Source organism: Muscardinus avellanarius (genome assembly GCF_963383645.1).
Source record: "Muscardinus avellanarius genome assembly, chromosome: 1".
NCBI lineage: Eukaryota > Metazoa > Chordata > Mammalia > Rodentia > Gliridae > Muscardinus > Muscardinus avellanarius.
The window spans coordinates 191,366,094-191,387,200 of record NC_137786.1 but is presented as its reverse complement, the minus strand read 5'-3'; the positions used below and the strand labels follow the sequence as shown (position 1 = coordinate 191,387,200).

General features: G+C 35.4%; 1 protein-coding gene across 8 annotated transcripts in view; it reads left to right on the top strand.

Annotated features, from left to right (window-relative positions):
• The window catches only part of SOX6 (SRY-box transcription factor 6), a gene marked incomplete at both ends in the record, with an annotated part of 599,473 nt that overhangs the window by 448,696 nt on the left and 129,670 nt on the right, over positions 1 to 21,107 (top strand). For 5 of the 8 annotated variants that reach the window (XM_080715786.1, XM_080715785.1, XM_080715783.1 and 2 more), the window contains one exon: positions 15,195 to 15,309. In XM_080715786.1, the coding sequence (XP_080571912.1) occupies positions 15,195 to 15,309 (115 nt within the window). Of the gene's footprint in view, positions 1 to 15,185; positions 15,310 to 21,107 lie in introns of all 8 variants that reach the window. The other 3 variants (XM_080715779.1, XM_080715784.1, XM_080715780.1) reach the window with 1 other exon arrangement.

The following is a 21,107-nucleotide window of genomic DNA, read 5'->3' as shown; positions in this document are numbered from 1 at the left end:
TTTATTTTAGTTTTCCTTTCATATTTTTAAATTTTTCATTCCTTCTCCTTCTTTACATCTTGTGATTAGGACAAACCTGTTTAGTGTTTGTTTTCTTTTTTTAGAGATGAGGGAGTGGGTACTGGGGCTTAAACAGAGGGTCCCATATATGGTACGCAAGTGTGTTACCACTGAGCTATAGCCTCAGTACCTATTTTTTTTTTTTTGTTGGTGGTGTTTTTTTTTTTTTCTTCTTTAGTGGCACAGAAAGTGAGTTGAACTTTACATTGAAATTATTCTTAAGTCTAAGATATGCAATATTCTTTCTTTCTTTCTTATATGCCATTGAGAATTGTCATCAAGGACAATGCATTATTGTTCTTTCAATGAATTAAGGTAAGAAATTAATGTATTAAAATAGAAGATAAAGGAACATTAAAGTAAGTTCTTTTTATTTATCTTTTCTTAAAAATTTATTGCTGCATTATAATCATACATCTTGATTAGATTGAGGATGGTAGAGGCATACACGCACATTTAGCCCTTTCCCAATCCCAACCCCAAACCCTCCTCCTTTCTTCTCATGTTCAGCTTAGTGATGGACTTTGATATGTTTGTAAATATAATTTCATAATAAGATTTCTTAGATTCGAGTGTGGTGGTGCATGCCTATAATGCTAGTACTTGGGAGGCTTAGACAGGAGGGTTGTAGTTTCTGGATTAGCCTCAGCAAGTTAGAGAGTCTCTCAGCAACTTAGTGAGACTGTTTCAAACTAAAAAATAAAATAGGTCTGGGGATGTTGCTCAAAGGCAGAATGCCACTGGGTTCCATCCCCAGTATACAAAAAACAATAAAACAAAACAAAAAATTTCTTAGAAAAAGGAACCTCATTAAAATAGGAGAGAGACCAGTATAGTAAGGAAAGAGGATATGAAAAGAAGGAGAAGTGGAGGGAAAGGTGAGTTGTGGTAAAGGAAAATAGCACGTTCAAGATATCTGCTTTCAGTTGTAAATTCTGTTTTTTTCTCTTAACCCGAGTGGACCAATATCTTTCCACTTCTCTTTGTGGTTGAGTTTCCATTTCCTTTCAGCTGTGATTGCATTGAATTATTGAGTTATTGATTTTATGGAGTTGTTGCTAACCAATCCAAGACAATACTATTGTTTACTGCAGCAGAATATCATGAGAAATGAATTACTGTAGCATGTGATACTATGTTGTAAATTCTAATTTCATTTGGCAAATATAACTGCAAAATAAAAAAAAGTCTTTAACTGCAAAATAAAAAAAAGTTTTATTTGGCCAATGTTTGAGCCAGTTTGTGTATATTACATTTTCTGTTTTTGAGAGCTTCACTATTAATTTTGCTCCCATAGAAAGGTTAGTAGATAATTTAAATCATTCTCAATATTCCTATATTTTCCACACAGTGATTAAATAAGAATTTTCACTTTTACTTTCTGTCAATATGCCTTTCTACTGCCTAAAATTTTACTAAAAGACATACTATTTGGGGAAAAGAGTTACATTGATGTAGAACTTTCTAACCAGATTTTAATTTCTTATGCTCCCTAATTAATACTTTAATTTCTTATATTCTCCTATAGGCATTAATGCATACAAGTGTTTGAAAGTGAGGTGCTTCTGTGTCATATAGAAGCACTGGTGAATCATGTGTTAGTGAGTCAATCAATCAATCAGTCAATCAATTATATTCTTATTCTTTGCCTGGCATATTTGACACTATTCTAGAAGCACATTAAAATTCCCCATGATGTTTTGAACTTCAGCTTTTGCAGAGAGAACATGTAAGATGGAAATAGACCAACATTATCTTGACTCTTTTGGACTATTGAAGTAATTTCTAAACTAGTCTTGGCTTTCATTCATGGCCTAGTATAGTCAGTTTTCCTCCTGGCAACAAGAGTGATCTTCATAAAACTAAATTAACTCTCATGCCACCACTCTTAATTAAAACTCTCCAATGAGTTTCCATGACACTCAGAATAAAATCCATATTTCTTCCCATGCTATCCATAGTCCTCACTGGTCTAATCTACATCTGCCTTTCTAATGTTTCTGATACCATTCTCTCTGCTCCTTTTGTTCTAGCCCTCTTGCCCACGTCAGTGCTTTCACCGGGCTTTGAGATCACACGTCCTCTGCCTGAATTGCTCTCTCTCAGCTGGTCTCAGTGACATTTCCTCAGTCCTTCAACCCTGTACTATATTATCTTCTCAAAGAAGCCTTTCTTGAACATCTCTAACCAAAACAGTCCTTCCTACTTCTTGCCTCTACTACCTACAACTTTCTGTCTACCTTCCTCCCCTCATACTCTAGCTCATTATCTTATGTTATTTTTCTTCATAGCACCTTTTATCAACCAGCATGTACGTGTGTGTGTGTGTGTGTGTGTGTGTGTGTGTGTGTGTAGGCACAAGATGTATATATATGTATATATACATACACTTGTGTTTGTCTGTCTTCTGTAGAAGATAGTGATGGTAAATATTATTTATTGGTACCCCAGTGCCTAGAATAGTGTTACATAGTAAACATTTATTTAATTAATGAATTAATGTATTCACATGGAGAACCATTAAATAATTCAATGCAGTGTATGCAAAGTAAATTTTGACAAAGGGATAGAAATTTATGTTTGAGAAGTTTTTATAGAGAAGTGGAATTGTTGATGCACCTTGAAGGGAGGTCAAGTTTGGGAAGGCAGAGAGGAAAGGACAAATCTTTTTGTATGGCAAGTAAGAAAGGTGGCATGAACATGTACTTAGAAGCTACCGAAAGCAAGAGAAAAAAGGTCATGGTAATGGGTCATAGGAAAGAGGCATGAGGAGTACATGAAGAACGTTTTATGGAGGGACTTTAGTGTCAGCCTAGGCTAGGGAGTGTGGACCTTAACTTTCCTCAGTAGGAACATATTTATTGCATCTAAGTTAGTTCATATGACAATAGTACTAATTAAAGTACAAAAACAAAATAACTTTTTAAAATCATGTGTTAGCTTATTCTTGTAATTATTAGTATCGATTTGCTTGTTCATTGAGTTTGGATAGCAGATGTAGGTGTGTGTGTGTGTGTGTGTGTGTGTGTGTGTGTGTGTGTGTGTGCATGCTGAAGTCAGAGCTTACAGATTATGCTCCAAAATGACAGTATGGTGCATGTCATCAACTCTTTGCTAAAAAGAGTAGGATGTGATAAAGACTGAAAACCTAAAGGCTGTGTGACTGTGGTTATGAGGGACTTTAGTGTCAGCCTAGGCTAGGGAGTGTGGACCTTAACTTTCCTCAGTAGGAACATATTTATTGCATCTAAGTTAGTTCATATGACAATAGTACTAATTAAAGTACAAAAACAAAATAACTTTTTAAAATCATGTGTTAGCTTATTCTTGTAATTATTAGTATCGATTTGCTTGTTCATTGAGTTTGGATAGCAGATGTAGGTGTGTGTGTGTGTGTGTGTGTGTGTGTGTGTGTGTGTGTGTGCATGCTGAAGTCAGAGCTTACAGATTATGCTCCAAAATGACAGTATGGTGCATGTCATCAACTCTTTGCTAAAAAGAGTAGGATGTGATAAAGACTGAAAACCTAAAGGCTGTGTGACTGTGGTTATAGTCACTGTTTCTGCCTTTACCCAGTATCTAAACAGATCAGCTCTCTGACCCTCATTCACATATACAAGCACCATGTCTTACTGATACTTCCAAAGAGGGTCAGCTTGCCCTGGCTGAGCCCCAGCTTCAGAAATTTAGATATCTTATTCATGTTCTTTTCACAGTTTCCGCATTATGCTTCTCAGGCCTTCTTGCTTTAGATGAAATGCTTTTCTCTCCATGATACCTGATACTTAAGTGCTTTACTGCCATTCATTCTGTATTACATAACCAGCCAACTGTGATATACCAATCATTTTCTTTTATTATTTTGGAAAATTGCATTTCTGACTCTTTTGGTGAGAACATCTTATTATTTCTGTTAATAGAGATTATAATTGATGATGAAATTTTTAAAGAAGCTTAGAGCATCTCTAAAATTATACTATAGAGGAATTTCAGCAGATGTGAAGGGAGTGTTCAGTCATTAAAAAAAATCTTGAAAAACGAATGAAGTAAATTTTTAAATTTTCTTGCCAACTAGTGAATTTCAAAGTTAGATCATGGCTTAGCCAAAAGAAAAGATTACTCTGATGAAATATGTTTGGAGCAGATTTATATTCCAATTGCCTCAGTTTGAGGCTTGTGAATGATGAAAGAAGCTTGACTTGATTCAGGAGATTAAAATATTATCAGAATTGGTATAGCTTAGTTTTTAAATAACATACAATAAAAGTTTTTTAATGCCTTTATGTAACAATTATTTTTTGAGACCCTACTCTGTGCAAGGCCTTTTACTGAGCCCTAGGGAGATACAAAGTCCCTGCCTTTAAGCTGCTTGTGCATAATTTTAACAAGACCTGCAGTTTAAAATGTAAACCTGCATTTCTGGATGAGGAATTTAATAATTGAACTCTGGTCATTGCTAACAGAATAAGCTTGTATAAAATACTTCAGGGGTAAAAGCCAGATTGCCTTCATTACAGGTCAAAAGTTTATGAAAGGTTTATATCTGGATTTGGTTCTTACAAAGAAAGGAATGCCACATTCTTCACAAATGTTAACATATTTATATAGCATTTATACAAAATTTAAAAAAATTAATTTTCTTCGTGGCAAAACACTTTGATCATTTTGTATTTAATGGGGTCTCCATTTAAGAACAACAATCATTAGTCTCTAATATGTTTCATACTTCTCTGGAAATAAGATAGGGTAGAATAAGAAACATTCATCTTCACTAGTCTTTGGAAATATCCAAAGTAATTGACTAGCTCAGTCTTCTGTGATGGCCTGGTGACCACTAACTGTGACTATTTGCATAATAGTCAACTCTTCACTTCTGTAGTGATAACTGTTTGTATCTGATTAAAATTAAGACTGTTTTAGTTCTCTTGACTTTTCCAGAAGTTGCAAAAATTGAGATTTGCTGTTCTGCTTTAACCAAACAAATGCACACATGGGGATAACAATATGCTGAGTTTATGCAGATTTTACAGCACGAATCTGAATAAAATACCCACTAATAGATCCTTAAGGAGTAATAAACACACATGAATTTTCCTTAGTTGCACTTTAAAGTGATTTTAACATACTACTAGACCTTAACAATAATATTTAATTGACAAGATTATGCATTTGTATGGATTGAAAAGGTGGTAGATATCTAATTCCAAATGAATCATAAATTTTACTTTTGCATAACATGTTTTATTAATTTCCTTATAGCCAGGATATTCTATTTCCCTCCTGGTGAGAGTTTCTTAAAACATAGTAAGAAAATTTAAACACATTTAATTAACATTTATCATCCTTTTTAGAAAGTAATCTGACTTATGTCCTCATAAATATTCTCAAATTTTTTCTAGGGTATCAACCATAAAAAGACTATGGAATGATACCTGATGGAATTTTTGCCATAATAGGATTTTCTTTTTAATCAATTCTTTCCTTTCTTTGTTGACAATATTCCAAAGTCAGCTGACAAACTTGATGATTTACACGAATATGTAAGTTAAAACAAAGCTAATATCACTGCCTGATAAAATAAGTTTATCAACATCACTGAGGCATCATAGATGCGCAGTAAATGGCTTTCCAAAAGTTAAGATGGGCATTGCAGAGCAACATGACCTCTAGGCTATTGTGTACGTGTCAAGCTCTTGACTCCATGGAGCAAGGGGCAAGTAAGTAAGAGATGGATGGTAGGAATTAAGACTATGTTAGTGTTAAATTGGGTCTTTAAAAAAAATTGTATTTAAACAGAATGTGTACAAATGAGTGAGATATAAAGTAATGACATTTGACTACTGATGATCCTGGTGAATTAATGAGAGATTTGCCCACTTAAAAAATGCAAATGGAGCAAATGCAGGCAGTATGCTGAGAATATAAAAAAGGTATGAACAAAAAGGGCAGGATTGTCGTCTCTTTTAGGAAAACATTTCTCTCTAGCTTTATTCTTAAAAATGATTTTGAAGCATGTGCCACTGACCCAATAGATTGATAGAGTCGTTGTGCTCTTCTGTCAGAGAGCATTTCTCTCCTCTAACCAAGGAAGGGAGCTGGCGTGCTAGACTGTGGGGTGGACTTTAAATAGCTCCTTCAAGAATCAACACAGTACATATATTTTCTTTGTATGATTTACTTTCTTAGAAGTAGGAGTGGGGACATTGTAAAATCAGTGACAAGATGGGTCTTTTATATTTTTTTTGTGATTATCTTAGCTATTTTGTGAATTATATTGGATACCCTATATTAGTAAATAGAAATGAATAATTAGAGCTGTTTTTCTATAAATTAATCTTTTGTTGAAAAATAACATAGAAAAGTGTGTGTGTGTGTGTGTGTGTGTGTGTGTGTGTGTAAAGTAGTTAGCTCTTCATTAATGTTCACACTAAAGCAAATGACTTTTAAGAACCAGAACTTGAGTTCTTTAAAGGATGCTTTTAAACTATAATATCTTAGCTGGGCATGGTGGCTCAGGCTTGAGGTAAGAGGCTGAGATAGGAAGATCAAAGGTTTGAGGCCAACCTCAGCAACTTAGACCCTATTTCAAAATAAAAATAAAAAGGGCTGGTGTGTATCTTGGAGGTATCTTGGAGGTAGAACCTCCTGCCCCCCGGCTCAATCCCTAGTACCAAAAAAAATAATAATAATAATAAAGTATAACAACAGCAACAACAACTATCCTATCTGGAGTTCTATTTTTCTCAAGCATTTACTTGGCCCTTTAGTGTGGATTTTAAAGAGTACTCTAGCAGTATGCAGCATTCTGGAAGACATTGCATATTAAAGATGAATGATTAATAATGGTAACAAAATGTTTTGGATATTATACTAGGAAGTTGGAACTCTGTTTTTAAATTCCTATGTCCTGGACTTGCTCCTGATGGAATTTTAGTTTGATTATTCTATAGGAGCCAGCTAGATTCTCTAGAAGTAGGATTTTCTATGCTTCATTAGGTATAGTAACCAGAGATTTGCTAAATAAGACAAATGAAAAGCAAACAAACTATATCAAGATGTATTTACAATCCATTTATAAGTTTTCTTCTGGAATGAGAACTCTGGCCACTTTGTACATGAAGTAGTTATAACAATACTATCATGTGGGAATTGGTGATCTGAAGATGAGCTTTGGTTTCTTAATATTTGGTTCTCAACCATTGATTAGTTATTACAAAATGCTTTCTATGTTCTTATTCCTATGATACGAGCAGTATAAATGGCACTGGCCATTCAAGATACTCAGTTTACCTGGCATACGATGATTAGTGAGTTGAATCATTTATTGAATAGCCAGATAGGCAGCATATAATTTAAGTTTCCTTTGTATACTCCAGAGTGTGGTTGCTCAAGAAAAGAAGTTCACTTTGTTGACTGCTGTATTATGCTTTCTAAGGAAAGGCAGAGCCAAGTCAACATTTCAGACAGATTTAACAACAACAGCAATTTGAAACAAAACAAAACAAAAGGTTTCTATTAAGGTACGAATTTTTCCTATCAAATGAGAACCTTCCTGTCTTAACTATCCAGAATTATCTGAGATCCATGTGCTGTGGTTTGGCCTGGGCTTTTCAGCAGGAAAAAGAAAACTCCCTGACTTTTAAAGCTTTTCTTTTTTTAATTTTTTAAAGCTTTTCTTGAAGGTTTCTTGGGCCTTTATTTTATGTTCTCGAGATGTTGCAGCTTTGATAGGGTAACACTTTATGCAAAGGACTCAGCTATTCTTTGCAATAAAAATATGGCTATTAGGGAAATTGAGTACTTTACCCTGTTTCTGTCTGTCCACACATCATATACAGTCTCTCTCTCTCTCTCTCTCTCTCTCTCTCTCTCTCTCTCTCTCTCTCTCTCTCTCTCTCTCTCTGCTCTTTCTTGATCTTTGTATTTCCTCTCTTTCTCTCCTTTTCTGTCATGGTGTATACAGTACACACATTGGAAACATTTATTCTGCTGACATTTTAAAGAAGGTTTCCCCAAATAAACCACCTGAGAAATGATTTCCTAGGAATAAAACATTTTAAAAAGTTCTTGCTTGTCCACTGTCTTTAATTCAGTACTAGGTATTAATATACCCATGATTTTTAATACAAATATTTATTGCCCATCACTAAAAGAAGTTAAATCATCTTCATAAAAGAGAAAACGAGCCCCCCTGAGTGTCACTCTGTTTGCATATTAGCACACAGCCAGGTCCCTGCCAAGTCCCGCTCTGACTGACTGCTGCAGATGCTCTTTCTCAAGTATTCTGAGTCATATCTTTAGTGCAAGTCTTCAGGGACAAACAATAGCACCTGTTCCTCACAAGATAGCAGGCCAGTTAGCCCATTCATGTATCTTTAATGAAGCTCTGGGGCAGATGGCAAAAATGGCATCTTCAACAACTTAGCACAGAGAAAACAAAGGGGATAAGTGTTGTTGCAACAATGCTGTTTTACGAATTGGAAGAGACAGAGCCTAAGTGTTTCACATGCATCTGCTGCTGTCTCAATGCTCTGGAAGATTGGGGGAACACCATAGCAGTTAAAATTTCTGGGCATGGGGCCTATTTGATCAAGAATGTGTTCCCCACCATCTCCAGAAGGGAAACACTTTGGTCAGGGATTGTGGAAGCTTAGAATTAATGGACAGTTGTACTTTGGGAGATACTTTATTCCTTTCATGATGCACTAAGCTTGACGTGTGATGAGGTTCCTGGTTTCTTGTTAGTCATTTAATACTTCACCAATTAGTGCTGGCTTCCAAGGCAAGAAAAATAATGCAGATTTTATGTTGAGATATATTTTGACCACATGAAATTTTATTCTTTATACTAAAAAAATCAGTTTTACCCCTTCATCTAGAGAATAATTAAATAATCTCTAAATTTGTGCTTAGGGAAAGTTGTACTTTCAAGAAAAATATGCTATTTGAAATTTTGATAACTTCTTGAAAAAGACATGTGGAGACTGGTTACTCTGTGATGAAGTGAGGGGAATTCTATTATTTTTTTATTCTTTAGTAAAATATTTTTTGGGTTTGCTGTTTCCAATGTGACTACCTTTCCTGGCCTATCAAATATTGAAAATGGGAACTAGGAGGCAGGACCACATTTTTCCCACAGAAAGAAGCTCACCTCTGTCTTCAGAGCCTTCTGTCTGCCCTGACGTCTGGCATGCAGTGTCTTAACCTTGATTCACAGCTTCCAAGGAAGGAAAATATTTTGGGTGCATATTCAATTCTTGTGTTGCCACCAAGTCCTCTTTCCTCTTTATTTCTTTTTATCTCACTCTTAATTTCCCCTTTTATACCTTTATTGGTGCATTGTAGTCTCACATCATAGTGTAGTTCTTAGTGATAGTGACATACATGCACACAGCATTTGGTGGGCTTTCCCCTGGCTCCCTCCCCACTCTCCCTTTACCCATACAGGGCACTGAGATTGACATTGGTATTTTGACATATGTATATAATGTTATGGAAGTGATTCCTTCATTCTGTCCCATGTTTGACTAATAATGCTCTACAAAGTACAATAAGTGGAAAGCTACGAGACAGTGGAATGTTGTTTTAAGTCACACTTTCCACTCATAGAGTTTGCACTGGATCATACTGCAGAGCGTTCTGTGTGAGAGTGGTTGAAGTATTCATAGACTCTCATGACCCTTGGTAATTTTATTTATTTATTTATTTATTTATTTATTTATTTATTTATTTATATTTTGGTGGTACTGGTGATGGAACCCTTATACCTCCGAGCTACACTCCCAGACCTATTATATATTTTTATTTGGAAACAGGGTTTATTAAGCCAGTGAGGGGCTTTGAACCTGGGTGATCCTCCTGTCTCCGCCTCCCAAGCGCGGGGATTACAAGCGTGCGCCCCGGCTACCCTTGGTAATTTTTAAAAACACAATACCTTTACCACATTGGAGGAATCTGAATAAGATGATTGGATTGTATCAATGTCAATAACCTTGTGATGTTGTGATGTAGATTTGCAAGAGGTTACCATTGGAGGAACCTGGGGAATGGGCATGTGTGATCTCACTGTGTTTTTTATTATAACTACATGCAAATCTACACTTATAAAACTAAGTCAAATAATTATTATAAACATTGCATTTATTATCTCATTTAAATTTATTTAGCATTGAGTATGGTGGCACATACCTGTAATCCCAGTTGGGAGTCTGAGACAGGAGGATTGTAGGTTCAAGACCAGTCTCAGCAACTTAAGACCCTCGGCAACTTAGTGAGATCTTGGTTTAAAATTAAAAAAAAAAAAAAATAGGCTGAGAGTGTAACTCAGATGTAGAATTTCCCTAGGTTCAAACTCCAGTACTCCCCTCACAAAATCTGTTTAGCAAAAGATGACTTCATGATTAATATAATAGGATATAAAGGCATAAACTTTGACCCTAACAAAATACAAACTTTTACCTTGATCTGAACTTGAATCCTCGGCTCACCACTTTTTATTTGATGAAATTACTTTTTTATGATTTTGTCTTTTTTATCAAATGAATTCCTCGTTTCTTAGTACCTAATAGAGTTTTGAGTTTTGAAAGAAGCATGTAAATCACTTTGTCAATGATGAATATATGGGTAACGCTGAAAAATATTAGCTGTTGTGGTTATTATTATCACTACTACTATTATTATCACTTTCATAGTTAGAGCTAAAGGAGGAGCTTCTAATTGCTGACATTTAGCCTACAGTCTAACCAGTCACTGGATGCTCTCAGTTACCTTTAATAGAGTGTGCTGTGACTTTTTACATCATTGTTTTACTTAAAATAAGCAAAGGACAATTTTACCATTTGGAACTAAGTGATCATTACTAATAAATGTATTGTAATAAACTATTGGAATTAATGGCAATAAATATTGTGAACAAGTATGTTCTGGGTAAAAGTAAGAGAGAAAGGATTTTATTTAAAATTAGACAGTATTCAACCCAGAACTGCCTCACGACAGCACACCTCTGACACACAAAATTGCTTTCAGCTGGAGATCCCCAGGTTTTCTCTTCTAAAACAGTGAACGCAAGTGGCTTCTATCTATATGTCTGTCTGTCTGTCTGTCTGTCTATCTATCTATCTATCTATCTGTCATGTATCTATCATGTCTCATCACTGAAGTGTATGTGATATGATGGTAAAGTGCTGAATAGGGTGATTAGCAATTCTCAACTTTAATTCCAGCTCTGTCATAGGCTAAAGTGTAACTTTAGCGTGTATCTTTTATCTTCTCTAGCTGTCTCTTTCCCTACTTGTAAATTGTGAGATTTGGAACAGATCAGTGATTCTTTCTCAAAGAAAGGACCCTAAATCAGCAGCAGCAGCTTCACCTGGGAACTTGTTAGAAAGGTACGCTCTGAGGCTGACTTCAGATTTGCTGATTTAATGTCTCTAAGGGTGGGGCCAAGCAACCTGTTTTGTTTGTTGTTGTTTAAACAGGCCCTATGGTTGATTCTTATACACACTGAAGCTTAGATCATGCTTTCATAAGTTTTAAAGTTTGAACTGTTGGACCCAATCTCATAGTTTCTGAATCAGTAGGTATAATGAAGAGCCTGATTTGTTGTTTTTTTTTAAAATTTCCTGCTGTACTACCTCCTTGTCAGGTTCTATACTTTGAGAACTAGTAGTTTAAGTCATCTCTAAGTTCTGTTCCCACTCTATGATTCTGTTATTACTGTTGCTTTCACAGTGTCTTTGGTGCCCCTTCATTTTTACTCTGTCTCTCAACTTAATATTTTCTGGGTAATAGTCAACAAAATGTTTAACCCTACCTTGCAGAGTATGATGGACAAGAAGTTATCTCCATAAATTTTTTCAGTTTACATTAATATATAATACTCCTAACTCTTTGGCATTAAAGTGGCCCTGGATGTTTTACTTAGTTATCTCATAGACATCAAGAGTTACAGAGGAACAAATAATCCAGATTTAAGAATTAAGGTTTGGTTCCTAATTGCCATTTGCCCATCACATGGTCTATTATCTGAAGAACTTTGGTGACCCAATGTGAGAATAAATTTGTTTTCATTCTAAGATGCTATTTAATGAATAACATTGAAAACCCCAAATTATACCTTCAAATGATCCTTGTAGTCCCCTCCTTTTTTCTCTTCTTTTTTTCTTTCTTTTCTTTTTTTTTTTTTTTTTTTTTTTGGTTTGGTAATGGCAGTTGTACCCAGGGGAATCTTAACTCTGAGCTATACCCCTGCCCTAGTGTTTTAAAATTTTGAAACAGGATCTTGCTAAATAACTGAGGGTCTCAGTTCCTGAGGCTGGCCCCACTTCTGCAACCCTCCTGTATCTGTCTCCCAAATGCTGGAATTACAGGCATGCACCACCACATTCAACTCCACCTCTTCTTTATCACAGTTTTCTAGATACTTGGGATGTGGTAGTGCTGTGAGGGCATGATGTCTGCTAAAAACATGATGGTCTTTGCCTGCCAACATGAATTATTTAATTGGCTCATGTTTTCTTTCTTGAAGTAGAGTAAAGCTTCTGTTTTTCATCAGTAATTTGATAATTTTTCTAGTTCTAAATAAGAAAATTATATAAGAAAAGATAAAAAATTTAACATGCACTGCGACCGACCTTGCATTACTAGTATGTCAGGCACTGTCCCACAAGCTTTACTTCTATTATTTTCTTAATCTTCACAGTAATCATGTAAGGTAGTATAATTATCTTTGGTTCTTACATGGAGAAATAGGCTCAAAAAGTTAAGTAACTTCAAGATCACACAACCAAGAAAATGGCAGTGTGTAGATTTGGGCTTAGATTAATATGCAAAAGACATAATCAGTTTTCAATAAATATGTGTGGAGTGAATGAATAAAGGAATGTGTATAATCACAGTCTCTTCTTAATGTTGACCTTAAAGCACCTTAAAGCAATCATGGTATTATACAGTTGGAAAAGCTGTATAGATTATTACCTAATCAGGTTTGTGGTTATCTATCTATGAAGGTACACAATTTTATTGATCATCTTTAGGGAAATACATACATACCTAAAGACATACACTGCTTCTTTCATCAGAGTCATTGTTGAATGACTTATTAATAGAAAATTGTCATTTACATTAAACTGCTCTCAAACCTCTTCCTTTGGAACCTCTGCAACCACACAGTCTTAATATGGTCCTTCCATACATCAATACTTGAAGGTAACTTGATGTATTCTCTCGTCCAAGATAAATATCCCCAGGTTCTTCTGCTTCTCAAGATCCCTACTGATAATAACAACTTAATATATACTTATTAAATGAAAGAAGGAAAGAATAAGCTAACATGATACTCAGGCTCCTCATTCTGTTGTCCCCTGCTCTAGAGTATGAAACATCTTCCCTGTGTCCTAGGTCCATGCTAGGAACCATATTTCTAGAGGAAATGGAAATGCTTTCCTTTGATGAACTCTTGCACTGAACAATGGTTGTACCCATGAAGATACTGCCTTTTATTTTCAGCATCGAATGGTACCCTGCTCTTTGACATTTCAGGTTTGCTTTAGGTTTCAACAAGCAGGCGATGAACAGCAAATCCAGTGCATTTCTTCAGGGTTAAAGGCAAGACCTGGGCACTAGGGGATCAGCGCCAATTTATGCGAGCTAAGTTTGTCCTCTAATGTACAAAACTTGGGCTTACCTCAGCTAAAATGGAAGAAATAGCTGCTCAAAGCTAGTTTCTTTCACGCCCCACTGGCAAGGTAGTAATTGCACAAAGACCTTTTTATTTTAAGTTGATTTTCCTGAGAAATGAATTCAGAAAAATACTGTAAAGTGTTTATTTTTTGCTTGCCCTTTATTAACCCACATCTTAGGTTTTTCCCTGGAGAAAAACTGTTGGTAAATGAAACCTCATAGCCCCACACATTTTCGTACTGTGTCCCTGGCTGTAGAGGGAATGGGGACAGGACAAGGCAAGTCAGTGCTATTAAGTACGGTCATCAGCCAGTGTATGGAATTTTGCCTAAAGAGAAGATTTAGGAATTTTGACAAGGAGAAGATTTTGGGGTTGGTATCTTTGGTGTTTATATCCTAAATAGGATGTAATCCAAACATTTTCTCTGCTAATAAAGAGGCCAAATACCTTATTTGACCTAAAATATCACTTCTTTTGGTACATCTTCGTTTTGATCTTTAAATGAGAAAAGCCCTATAGTTCAACCTAAAAAAATCAGGCCATAAAAGCCAGGACAAAACCTTTCTGTCATGCTATCCTGGAATCAGGGCAGCATGCAGAGTAAAGAAGGAAGCTGGGAAATTAAAATGTAATTTTCACAAGCATGATTCTGTCATAGCTCTTATTTTCTTTATATGGAATACAAATACTGATATAGAGGGAAGATTTTCTATTTTGCATTTTTGTGCTCTTTGATACATTTATTGAGGTCAAATGAAATTTGATATAGTAGGATTTATTATGAAATGCTCGCTGAATACAACTCCATAATTACTGAGCTACATGGTAGTGCATAAAGCTGTAAAACTGTTTAGCCAGACAAGCAATTTATATGTTACATCGAGGTGTGTATGGCAAAGAATATTAGTTTAATTGGGAGCCAAGATGTAGTAGCCTTAAATCTGAAGAGCTATATGTTTAATATAATACAGCGTGGCTTTGAAATAAGACACCTAAACTGGGGAGACACAGCTTTTGGAATATATAACAATTAGACATTATTTTCTGACCAAGGCTATTAAATGCTGTTTTCATAATAAAGCACAAAATGCAAAGTAGGTGAAAGGGCAAAACCTCTCGAGATTGTGCTGTAGGAAAAGAAGCAAACTTGCTTGTTTTTTAGTTCTTTGTTTTAAAGAAAGAAATAAAATAAGAGAAAAGGAAACCTTTAAGTGCTGCCTCGTGGAAGCAGGAATGAGACAAATTTACAATGAAGTTATGTCCTGGGTATGCTAATGTGTGGAATGTGGTGGATTTTACCTGAATTTTCTTAGCTTGCAAACCTGGAATGAAGTGAGAGGCGGGTGGCTGTGTGGGCACCACCAGCACAGCACCAGGAGTGCAAAACAAATACATCTTGGTGTGTGCTTGCTTTCTGTCTGATCATAGGCTCTCTTCTGTTTAGCAGGTTCAGGGTCACATGCCTCCGCTCATGATCCCAATTTTTCCACATGACCAGCGGACCCTGGCAGCAGCTGCTGCTGCCCAACAGGGATTCCTCTTCCCCCCTGGAATAACATACAAACCAGGTAAGCAGAGAGACATTTCACATTCTTTTGGAAATGTGCAGATCCACATGCCTTTGCTTAGTTGTCACAGCAAACACGGGGCAAACAAGGGAACTATGAATAAAGAGACCACAAAAGCTTATTTTAAAGTAAAATTAGAATTTGGAAGAAGGGGTATTGTAATAAATTAATTGGTTACTAAAACTTTTACCTTCTCCTATTTTATCTGTTCTGAATTCAGATTCTGAATTCACAGATAGAATGCTGTTTTCCCTGTAATTTTTGTGAGCTCTCTCTTATATTTACTGTGAATAATTGTCTTTGGTTTAAGATCTTCTCTTCCTCCTGAGAGCTTTTAGATTCTAGGAAACTGGTCATATGCAACACAAAATGTTATTGTTTGTCGTCAGATTTTTATTAAATATCAAAATTGTAATTGGCTTACTGCTAATAGGTAGACTTTTTATTTTAATCTAAATAATGAAACATTCAGTAATATTTTTTCATTCATCTTTGAACCTCAAAAAAAAAAAGCAGGTCACATAACCTTGCAGTGAAATATGTTTTGAGATGATTTAGCAAATGTTATGGTTTTTCTTTATTCCTCTGAGTTTACTGGACTCCTGGGGAATTCAATTAGGGGCATAATGGTTTGAAGCTTCTTTCAGAGCCTCCTTGTAAACAGGGCTTTAAATGTTTAAAGATATGTTGCCAAAGGAATCCAATGTAAGAAGATAGTCAAGTAAATAGAAGTCAACCTTAATTTCATTTGTGCATTCTTTGTAAGTGACCTCAGCTCAGAAGTAGTGACCTTGTTGTACTCATTAATAATTTCTGTGTCAAGTTCTTTTTAACATATTAACCTGATTATATTAACCACCTAGTCTGAGTGTAGCAAATCTGAGTGCAGCAGTTTCTTTGTATATGTGGCTTATAAAGCGAACAAAGGCATTTTAATATGCATAGAGCAATAAAATATGAAATCTAAAATTCAGGGTAAAAAAAAAGCTAACTAAATAGCATAAAACAAACTTAACATTTTATTCTAGTCATTTGTTACTATAGATGACTCTTTTGAATTTTTTAGACAAATATTATGTAAGAAAAGGTAGGATATCTGTATCAAAACTTAGAAGAGTCAAAGAATAAAGATATGAGGGTATTGGCTTTTTTTCCCCCCTTAGTACTGGAGATAGAACCCAGGGAATTGCACAGGCTGGTCAAACCTTCTAGACTGAGCTACAGACCTAGCCAGGAATTAGCTAATTTAATGACTGACTGAAAAGTCTTCAAATAAAAATGAGCAAAAGCTAGTATAGGTGGAGCATCACTAATTTTTTTCCTGCTGCTCCTGCTCCTGCTCCTGCTCCTGCTCCTCCTCCTCCTTCTCTTTCTGCATTGAACCCAAGGGTATTCTATCTCTGATCTATACTCTCAGACCTTTTTTGTTTTTTATTTTGAAACAGGGTCTTACTAAGTTGCTGTGGGCCTTGCTAATTTACTGAGGCTAGTCTTGATATTGCAATCCTCCTGTCTCATCCTTCTAAATCTAAATACTGGGGTTAGGCATGTACCACCATGCCCGGCTGAGCATCCATAATTTGAAAATCCCAAATCAAAAAATTATTTGAAATCTGAAACTTTTTAGGTACCAAGATGATGCTCAAAATTTTTGTATTTTGAGACATCTCAGATTATTCATATAAGGGATTCTCAGCCAATAAGTCTACATTAATATTCCCTAATTTGAAAAACTCCAAAACCTGAAATACTCTGGCCCCAAGCATTTCAGATAAGGGATACTCAGCCTGTATTCCCTAAAGATTTTGGATACCAGAGTGAGAGATAATTATGCCATTTAATTTGTTTATAATTCATTTTTCTAGAGCAGATTTTTATAGAAAGTTGTACCCCTTATAAAATGAGCATCTAGATTGAGGTCAAGAGTACATTTTATCATATAATATGTTTTGTTTTGTTTTAAGTCAGTGTTTCAGTCTTTTTATCTCTGTAAGTTGTTTTGAATTACTTCTTCATCTCAATTTTCTTTGGAACATTGATGTAAATGAAATTTATTGTTTTATTCTGAATCTAAGTTGACACCCCTCTAGCAGTCCTAGAAGCCTTTTAAACTATATAAAGAAACTCTCTATTTGACTTCAGTGTTTCTTTTTCTACTTTTTGTGGTACTAGGGGTTGAACCTGGGACATTCTACTTTTTAGCTATACCTATAGTCCTATTATATTTTTAATTTTGTTTTGTTTGTTTGTTTGTTTGTTTGTTTGTTTTAGTGGTACTGGGGTTCCTGGAAACCCTTCTACCTCCGGGCTACACTCCCAGACCTATTTTTATACTTTTTTATTTGGAAACAGGGTCTCTTAAGCCAGCACGGCTGGCTTCGAACCTGCATGATCCTCCTGCCTCTGCCTCCCTAGCGCGGGGATTACAAGCATGCACCACCACGCACGGCTATATATTTTTAATTTTGAACAAGATCTCAATTGCTTGCAAGCCTCACAAAGTTGTTCAGACTGTTTTCAAACCTTTGATCCTCCTGTCTCAGCACACTTTATTTTATGCTACCTATAGACATAACCATGTTACTTAATTTTGTTAAAACCATGGTGTTATTTTCATGGGAGAAGATACTGTTACATTTAATGAATTTAGATTACTTTCTTCAAAGTCTTCTCAAACAGTATCAGTGAGAATACACCATGTAACTGAGAAGAATATAGAAACTGCAATGGTATTGTGCAAGACTCAGTTACTTTCAATGAACATAGTACACCTCATAGTAGTGTCCTGGGATAACAAAGTCATATATATATATATATATATTTGTTTTTTTTAATGGCTAAACCTGGTGATTAAGGCAGGACAGTGAGTTTGGATTTCAAGGAATATTCTATTTTCTGGAAACTCCTAAGTTCTATCAAAGAATTTAATCGGAATTCTAAATTTTAGCTAATCTAGGCTTTCTTGTATATAAAAACTATGCTTAAGTAAATGTGTTAGTAGAGAAATATGACTTCAGGAGACTTAATTTATGCAGTTTCTGCCATTTGTTTGATTTGTGGAAAGAGATAACCATTGGACTGGAGTCTGGACAAACAAACTTACTATTATTTTCTTTTGCCCCAATCTGAGCTATAACTTTACTTAAAATATATATGAGACAACAACTAAATTTTTTTTTTTTGGTGGTACTGGGGTTCCTGGAAGCCCTTCTATCTCCAGGCTACCCTCCCAGACCTATTTTTACATTTTTATTTGGAAACAGGGTCTCCTAAGCCAGCACGCGCGGCTGGCTTCGAACCTGCGCGATCCTCCTGTTTCTGCCTCCCAAGCGCGGGGATTACAAGCATGCGCCACCATGCCCGGCAACAACTAAATTTTTAAAGAGGAAAATTTTTGTCATATGTATAAAAGCCTGTACATTGTGGGGTAAGTTTATCATTTGGTATCTTATACAAGAGGGTGAAAAATCTCTATGTTGATCTTTATAAATTAAAAAGTAAATTTCTCAGCTGGGTGTGATGGCACACGCCTGTAATACCAGTACATACGAGCTTGAAACAGGAAGATCATAGATTCAAGTCCAGCCTCAGCAACATAGTGAGACTCAGCAACTTAGTGAGAAGTTAGAAAACAAAAACAAAAGGGGTTGGGGGTAGAGCTCTGAGGTGGAATGTTCCTGGGTTCAATCTCCAGTACAAAAAAAAAAAAAAAATCTCTCTTTTGTTTTCTCTATACCTTCCCAGAATATGAACTAATTTTATAGTGTTTGTGAATTGAATATACTTATTCAGCTGATTGAATAATTCTCCTGATTTTCAAGACCAAGGACCACCTTAGGGTGGCATTCACTGTTTGTTAAAGTTGGCTATTTCTGATCCCAGGTTAGGAGAGTATAAAAATGTACATTGGGGCACTGGCCCTTCACTCTTCTCTGGGTGACTGGGAATTTCAAGGCTCCACCAAGCAGGCCCTCCCACCCCTGTGCATTTCGGAGGAGGTGTGCTGCCTGAAGGCAGAGTGCAGCTTGGGGCGGGGGGGCATCTTTAGGATGGATCTCTCTAGAAATAGCTCTATTATGTTTTAATCCCTAAACTTTTAGTCTTATATTGGTTCTATAACTAGAAAGAGTCTCCTAGACTGAAACTCATCACCTGGACCCAGAACATAAGCCACAGGCTTGCTCTTTCACACTGTGATCCTGAGAGATGCAGCAATCAAGGATTAGATAAACACATTTAAGCATTGATATTTGGGAAAATTAAAAGATTAAACCTCTTTCACAGTTGCCAAGGTGTATATTAAATCAAGGTCAACTTGCCTGAAAAATAAAAACCATGATTATCCTCCTGAGTGCTCCATGGAGGATGCAGCTGTCCTTCGCTTTGTGCAGTTGGGTCTTTTTTATTTTTCTTAGGTGATAGCTGCTGAGCAGCACCCTGGAAGTTTCCTAGAAGATCTTCTGAGTAGGATGGCTGCCTGCTCCCTGAGCTTCCACTTACTAGTTATAATATGATAATAACTAAAACTTACTCAGTAACTATTATGCCTAACACTGTGCTAGACATTTCACATGGATTTTTTTTATTCTTACGTTAGCATGTCATATAAACTTGCTGAACTTTACTTTTTATGATCTAAAAATGTCATAACTTGTTCACTACTCAATATGGCTATGAAAATTAAATTTGGCAAATAAATGAAAAAAATTTAAATTATAAAACAATTACCTTGGGAGTAAAATTTAACCTTGAAACTGAATAAATCGAACTGGCCAGTTAGACTACATTATTATCCATTGGAAATATGGTCTGAAAATTGTACATTAAACAGAGTTTAGTGTCTCTCTTTGCTCAATGACCAAAAGCAATTTTACAGATATGCCTAATACTTTTTTTTGTTGTGGTAAGATATATGTATATATCATTTTGACCATTTGTAAATGTATAATTTGTGCATTAATGCATTTGCAATGTTGCATAAGCACCACCTCTATCTATAGTCAAAACTTTTTCAATTTTCCTAACAAAAATCCTGTAGCCATTAAAGAATAACTCACCCTATCTCCTTAGTCTCTGGTAACCCTTGTTTTATATCTTTCTCTAAGAATTTGCCTATTTGAGGTCTTCATATAAATAGAAACATATAATATTTATTCTTCTGTGTCCAGCTTGTTTCTAAAAGCATAATATTTTCAGGGCTTACTCATATAGTTGCATATATTGAAATTTAATACATTTTATGACTGAATAATATTTCCTACACACACATAGACTTATATGTATATACATATACATATATATACATACAGACATACACATACTACACCATATTTTGTTTATCTATTCATCTTTTAGTGGACACACTTGCGTTGTCTCTACCTTCTGGCCATTTCAAATAGTACTTCTATGAACAATGATATATAAACATCTGCCTGAGTCTCTACTTGCAGTTCTTTTGGATATGCTAGTACTAGAATGGGTCATATTAAAGTTCTGTGTTTTATCATTTGAGAAGCTATGAAACTATTTTCTACAGAATACATGACATTTTATATTTTACCTCCAATGTAAGAGGTTTTCAATTCCTCAACAACTTTGCCAACACTTTATATTTTTTAATAAAATTTTGTTAGAAACATTCTATCAGGTGTGCAGAGATATTTCTTTGTGATTTCATTTTGTAATCCCCAGAACTTATGATGTTGATCATCTGTTCTATTCAAATGCTTTGCCCATCCTTTAATGGAATTGAGCTCTTTTACTATTGAATTAATTTCTTTACATATTATGGATATTAA